Below are 6,637 nucleotides of genomic sequence, written 5' to 3'. Positions count from 1 at the left end.
GTCTTTAGCTCATACCTTCCCTTCCCTAGTCGTCTTTCCCCTATATAGACAGATGTCATTCCGCAGATCTATATGTATTTTACGTATAATTCCATATAATATGTGACTGCAGTGATACTTTGTGGTCTCACCCTAGTTTTATGTTTGAAAATGCTATTTAAAGGAGCCTGTAAGATAGCATATTAGGAAGCTTTAAAAGCAAGTTGGAGTGTGGGGTGGACTTAAATTCGATGTAAATGCAAGGGTAAAAAAAAAAAAGGAAAAGAAAAAAAAAAAACAAACCCAAACCAAACCACATAGTTTTCATTTAGGGGAAAAAAAATACAGTTAAACAGACACACATACAGATGTGCAATCTTAGATTCTGGTCAGTATTTAAAAGCAGTATAATCAACAGGAAGGAGCACTTACCTATTGAAAAGGATGGTTTAATAATATCTATTAATATATATTAGCTTTATGTCTTCCCAATAAAATGTACACAAAATACCCCCTTCGATCAGATTAGCTCCCATATTAGCCTGGGTAAGAAAAAGCATTCTAAAGAGTGGAGGAAAAAATGTATAAAAATGTTGAAAGAACCTACAGTTCCTTATTAGGCGAAGATACAATATTTATTCCTTGTCTCCTGGGATGAAGCTCCTCTATCTATTGTCCTCCCAGTTCTCAGTGCTGATGCTTAATTTTCAAAACTTCTATATTACCAAGGGACCTACGACATCAGCCAAAGAAATACCCAGCAAGTACAAAATCTGATCCAGGGAGCAGCTTTTGTGCAGAGGGAAAATTTTGTTCCTACAGGTTTTTAAGGAGGTGCATGGAAAAGCAAGAGATCTGATCTATGCAGATACATTGCAAATTCTCTCTGTCTGTAGAGATTTTTTCTAAAAAAAATTGGGGAAATACACGAACTTTGGATTTTTCAAATTTTTCCTTTTTTTTTTTTTAATTTGGAGAGGGGAATTTTATCCAGAGTTTTTTTTTTTTCCTCTTTTTTTTCTTTTTTTTTTTTTTCGGAGAACCAAAAAATGTCAACTACCTTTCCAGGTCTCGTCCACGATGCAGAGGTATTTTGTGTGTGTGTGAGTGTGTGTGTGTGTGTGTGTGCGTGCGCGCGTGTGGATGTGTGTGCGCGCGTGTGTGTGTGCATATGTGTGTGTGGATGTGCCTGTGTGGTTGTTTCCATTTTTTTTTAAATCCATATTGGACCGTTACATTTAATTATAATCCGGCTTCAGAGATAACTTAAAGAAGTATAGAGAGAAAATTCGTTATGACATCTGTCGCCAGAAAGGGCAACTCATTACCACGTTAAAACCGTTGCCAGAACGAAAATCAGAATAATACCCCTAATAATATAATGAAGTGGAGAGAAATCACCACCAGCTCGCCAGGAATGGGGAGTTCTCACTAAAAAGCAGGACTCCCCTTTTCTTTTGAAACGTAGGAAAAGGAGGGGGGGGGGAAGAATTTTGGATCTGATTCGTTATTTTAAAATAAGAAAGAAAAATAGGGGTTCAAAAAAAAAAGGGAAGGAAGGAAGAAAGGAAGGCAAGCAGGAGGCAAAGCTTTCTCAATGTGTAACGCTGTAACATAGAGACGGGACGTGTGTGCATTCTCGGTAGTTTCCTCTGTTTGATGACTTTTTTTGTGTCAGCCCAGATATTACAGCTGTGATCAGGAGGTGGATGGATAGATGGATGGATGGACAGATAGAAAGATAGATAGTTTTTATTTCGGCGCGTGGATTCCTTTCGCTTGACGGTATTAAGGGCAGGCTGGGCTGTTTATGATTTTTTGAACAGACCTTTATGGCACCAGCCCAAGGTAGGAAAGGATCTTTTGTTGCTGGGGTTGCCACTCGCAGGCTTAGACGCTTCTGCAGGGGGAGAAGCTATGCAGGACAGCGTGCTTGGAAGAACCGCACCCGGGGTTTTCAATGACAAACCTCCAGTTTTGGGGTCTTCTTTTCACTTCTTCCTTTCAGATACGTCATGACGGATCAAACAGTTACCGTTTGATGCAGCTTGGATGCCTGGAGTCTGTGGCCAACTCGACCGTCGCCTATTCCTCCTCATCTCCTCTCACTTACTCTACCACGGGCACCGAGTTCGCCTCCCCGTACTTCTCCACTAACCACCAGTACACCCCACTGCACCACCAGTCCTTCCACTACGAGTTCCAACACAGCCACCCGGCAGTCAACCCCGACGCTTACTCCTTGAACTCTCTCCACCACTCCCAGCAATACTACCAGCAGATCCACCATGGGGAACCCACTGATTTTATCAACCTGCACAATGCGCGGGCGCTCAAGTCCTCTTGCTTGGACGAGCAGAGGAGAGAGCTGGGGTGCTTAGATGCTTACCGCCGCCACGACCTGTCTCTTATGAGCCATGGATCCCAATATGGGATGCATCCAGATCAAAGACTGCTGCCAGGACCAAGCCTCGGGCTTGCAGCCTCGGGAGCAGACGATTTGCAGGTAAACAGCATGCGATCTCCTTTCGAGGCACCTTCTTCTCCCCTCCCCCTGCCCTGGTCCCCCCCCCCCCTCACCCTCCCCATTTTCCTCTGCTCAGAATAGCTCGTACAAAGGAGGGAAGATTCATCCAAAAACCGGTCCAGAGCCCGTCCCCTCCAGAACAGTAGCAACAAAATTGTGGGGTGGGGTGGGGTGGGGGGGAAAGCAAGTGGTCTTTCTTGGCCAAAATAACAAACAAACAAACCCCCCGCGCCTGACTTCCCCGCGTGGGTTGTGTCTCTGTGATGGCTGAGACCGTGGGACTCATCCGGAGATGGCGGGGTGTGTGCGTGCGCCAGCCCTTACCAAAGTCGCACAGAACCCCAGCCCAACCCAGCCCAACCCAAGCGAACCCCACCAAAGCCGCCCTCTCGCTTTTCCTAAACTTTTCCTTTCTTTCGGCGAACGGAACCGTTTAAACAACTTGCACCGACAGAGAAGGGAAATGTGTCGAGGAAGGGGTGGAGTAGGAAAAGAGGAAAAAGGCAGGGCAAGAGATAAATCTGCTTTCCGACATGCATACAAAGGCAAACCTTCCGCTGAACTCCGAGGCATGAGGCAGGGAAGAAATAAACGGGAGCAAACGTTCGTCAGGAATATTCAGTGTGATAAAAATCCCTTGCGATATCCAATCTAGATGTGAATAGGAAGAGAGATACAAGCAGATAAAGCTGATTTCACCTATCTGTGTGTCTAATCATTCATCTGTTCCCCGCTAACCGGCATCTGGACCCATCAAAAAAATTCTGTGTATCAAAACCTCAGCTTTATCCGCTCAGAAATCCTTTTTCCCTTACTAAAAATTCACCTCCGGTAAATTGAGCTGGTTGCTTAAATGAAATTTGTTTCCAAAATTGTAAACAACGCCCTCCTGTATCTAACATCCGTTTCGAAAAGTCCCCCAAATCAAAAGCAGACCTCCCTTCTCCCGACTAGCTGAGGAGCTAAAGGCTTCCCGAGCAGCGGGGAGAGACAAATGGGACCGTATTTACTGTACTTACTTTTCCCCCAAATCTCGCTCCCGGTCATACAAAGCTTCCTGCGTTGGTCTTTCCAAAAAAAAAAAGAAACATGTAGCGGTCAAAGGCTCGGAAAAAAAAAACCCCGAAGTTTGTAAAACTAAGAAGGTCTATTTTCTTCCCTTAAAAACAAACCAAACAAAATAAAACCCCAAAACCTCTGTTTATACCGGAGAAAATAAATGAATTTTTCCCCCCTTATTTGATTTTTTTTAAGGAGAAAAATAATCCAACAACGCAACAACAATGAATGTTATCTTTTATATCTCTCAGGAGGAAACCCTAACTATTTAAACCTAGTTTCTCCATTAAAATTCACTATATAATTTTATCCTCTCTGGCCATTTTTTGTTTACATTTTTCACAAGGATCTCCTTATGTTCCCCCCTCAAAAAAAAAAAAAATCCTGCCATTCACTGCTCAGCCCAACTAAAACCTATTTACTCCTTTTTATAACCACGTCTGCTGCTGATTTTTTTGTATCTGTACAAATTTTTTTTCTTTGGCAGGCACAAAGCCTGGTATTTTTCAAAAGAGGGGATTAGGAACGTTTGCAAGACAGCAGACAATGCCTAAATCCCGGGCAAAAAAGCACCATAGTTTATCCAATTTTCGACTTAGTGCCATTCAACTGGTCATTTATGCAATGTCATCCGAGCAAACAACATGTTTCCCTTTAAAAAAAAAAAAAAAAGACAAAAAAAAAGAAAAAGAAAAGAAGAGGTTGGTTAAGCTGCTATAGGCACATTCTTTTTTAAATTCATTTAAAGAATAAATAAATGAACAGCTTTTCTTTGGAAAATATTAATTTTTCGATCACACTTTATTCAAAAGTAGAAGACTTACGTCTTTGTACCTCATCTTTTCTTTATTTTTCCTCCTCCCTCTGTTCCCGAAGAGAAGAGGGAGTCTATTAAGGTATCGAAAAGCCTGAGTGGTGAGAAGTTGAACATATTAATATTTGTCGTTATGATTTAAATGATTCAGAACAAACTCGGACTCTTGCGAATATCACCTTGGGCTTGGAGGGAAGCGTTTTGGTGGCGAACAGAAGCAGGACAAATACTTTTAAACTAAAATTGAGGTCTAACCAGTCTTCCCCTTTCTCCTCGGTCTTTCTTTTTAAAACGTTCATCAGCATATGCCTCATTTCAAATGCAACAAATGTAAATATACTTTTCCCTGCACAGAATTTTAAGTGAATGTCCAATAGTTTCGAGGGCGGTTTAAGTCAGCCTAACAGATGCAAACAGTCTTGGAGCTGGAGTGGCATCTTTCAGTGCCCTAAAAAGATTTTCCATGGGCAACAAAGAAAACTGTCACACCTTTTCCCATCACCGCTTTAATTTATGCTCAGTCGCCAAGTTTTTTTCATATTGATTTCATAATCACTTTAAGGCAGAACACTTAAAATAAAAAAGAGCCTTGAAAAGGAAGGTCTTACAGGGCCAGCGCCAATATGGTGAAAGTGGGGGAGAGAGCCAGGACTGTAAAGGTTGTTTTGTAAAGTGGGGTTTTTATTATGCACCGACTCTCTCCGCATTTACTTAACTCTTCACGGGCTGTTGAGTAGGTTAACACCCTTAAAGGCCTCTTTCATGTCCAATACCTCGTTTGTTTGTAGAGGAAAATGCGTCTTTAACACATTTCCACTGGGCAAAGATTTAGGTTTGGTTTGTTGTGTTTTTTTCTTTAACCCCAACATAAGGAAAAACCCAAAGAAAACTCAACCCTTTCAAGTCTTTTATCATTCCAATAAAAATATTTATTAAGGAGGGCGAAGATCCCCAAATAATCAGCCTTGTAACAGGAGAATAAAGAAGTGAGATCTCTTCGGATGCGCACCAGAAGCCCTAGGCAGGTTTTTGGATGGTTCTTCACGCCACACTCACACATGGGTGCCTCTGTGTGTGTGCACACAGATGCATATTCATCCCCACCTATGTGCGGACACACGCGTAGTTACAACCCCCTTACGACTCCGTGTAGCCGGCAAAACCCAATGGGTCGTCTGTTGTTTGTGCCCTTTGTCTACTTCTGTGCACACTTTGTAAGTCGGTACATATGTGTCCCGAAACTTAGCTATGAAATGAGCTGTGTATTTATAGAAACATACAGCTAAGCATACAAAAATACTAGCTAAAAGTGTATTTTTACCTTTGTGCCTGCAGCTGTAGAGAGCGAACACACTTCTCTCAAAGCTACTGGTTTGTCTCTCTATCCTGCCACGTAACCGCCGGTCTAACTCCCCAGTTAGGGAGAAACACGTCTCTAAATGGCGATTAAAGTGATCATTATCCTGCATTTCGTGGGATAGGGGCAGACTGCAGGATAGCGGTGGGGTTTCGCCAGAGCACTGGAGTTCGATCTAAAAACTGTCTTTTTTCTCCAGTTCACCTTACCTATTGTTCCTGTGCGAGTCGTGTAACAAAGCAAAAGCTATGTGATCTCTCTGTGGGTTTCTGTACCTGATTTCTTTCTTTCCTTTCTTTCCTTTTTTCCTGCTCCATACTTAAGAGCTCAGTGGAGGCCCAGTGTGGACTTGTACTGAACGGGCAAGGAGGTGTGATAAGAAGAGGTAAGAGGTTACAAATACTTGCGTCTATAAATTTTTGTAAACATCAAACCCTCTCAATTTCTCCCTTTCTCTCCCCCACCGTTTAGGGTAGTTTGAAGTTACTGCCGAAATGGTGATAATTTGATATCTGACAGAAGTACGTTCAAACTAGCTTAGAGCACTTCCCATTTCACAGTCCATTTGCACTTTACAAGTGATCTGTTTCTCTCTAGCTCTCGGATACTCCTGCTGAACCCAAAGCTTTCTTGACTCGTTTTATCCTTCCCCGTTTAATTGTGTTGATCCCCGATAGTTCGAGAAACGTGTTCCCTGGCTCGGGGCTGTGAAATCGGCAGTTTGATCTCGTGTGGGGAAAGGAAGGAGATGTTTTGGAAATGGGGTTTCAGTACCGCTACAGGCCGGTGTGGAACTCTCTTTTGAGTGTCACTTCATTTGATACCCATCTGTCAATGTAAATATCCAACGTCAAAGTTAGAGGAAAGATTTGCAACTCTTGTTAAATATGCATTTCTTCAA

General features: G+C 42.5%; 1 protein-coding gene across 1 annotated transcript in view; it reads left to right on the top strand.

Moving 5' to 3' along the window:
* Positions 1 to 1,396: 1,396 nt before the first annotated feature.
* TFAP2D (transcription factor AP-2 delta) overlaps positions 1,397 to 6,637 on the top strand; it is a 51,039-nt gene continuing 45,798 nt past the window's right edge. Inside the window, exons 1-2 of the mRNA XM_075086592.1 lie at positions 1,397 to 2,485; positions 6,061 to 6,121. Coding sequence (XP_074942693.1) covers positions 1,940 to 2,485; positions 6,061 to 6,121 — 607 coding nt within the window. The 5' untranslated portion in view covers positions 1,397 to 1,939. The remainder of the gene's footprint in view (positions 2,486 to 6,060; positions 6,122 to 6,637) is intronic.

Source organism: Phalacrocorax aristotelis, chromosome 3 (genome assembly GCF_949628215.1).
Source record: "Phalacrocorax aristotelis chromosome 3, bGulAri2.1, whole genome shotgun sequence".
NCBI lineage: Eukaryota > Metazoa > Chordata > Aves > Suliformes > Phalacrocoracidae > Phalacrocorax > Phalacrocorax aristotelis.
Note: the sequence above shows the minus strand (reverse complement) of the source record. Positions and strands in the feature narration are given on the sequence as shown.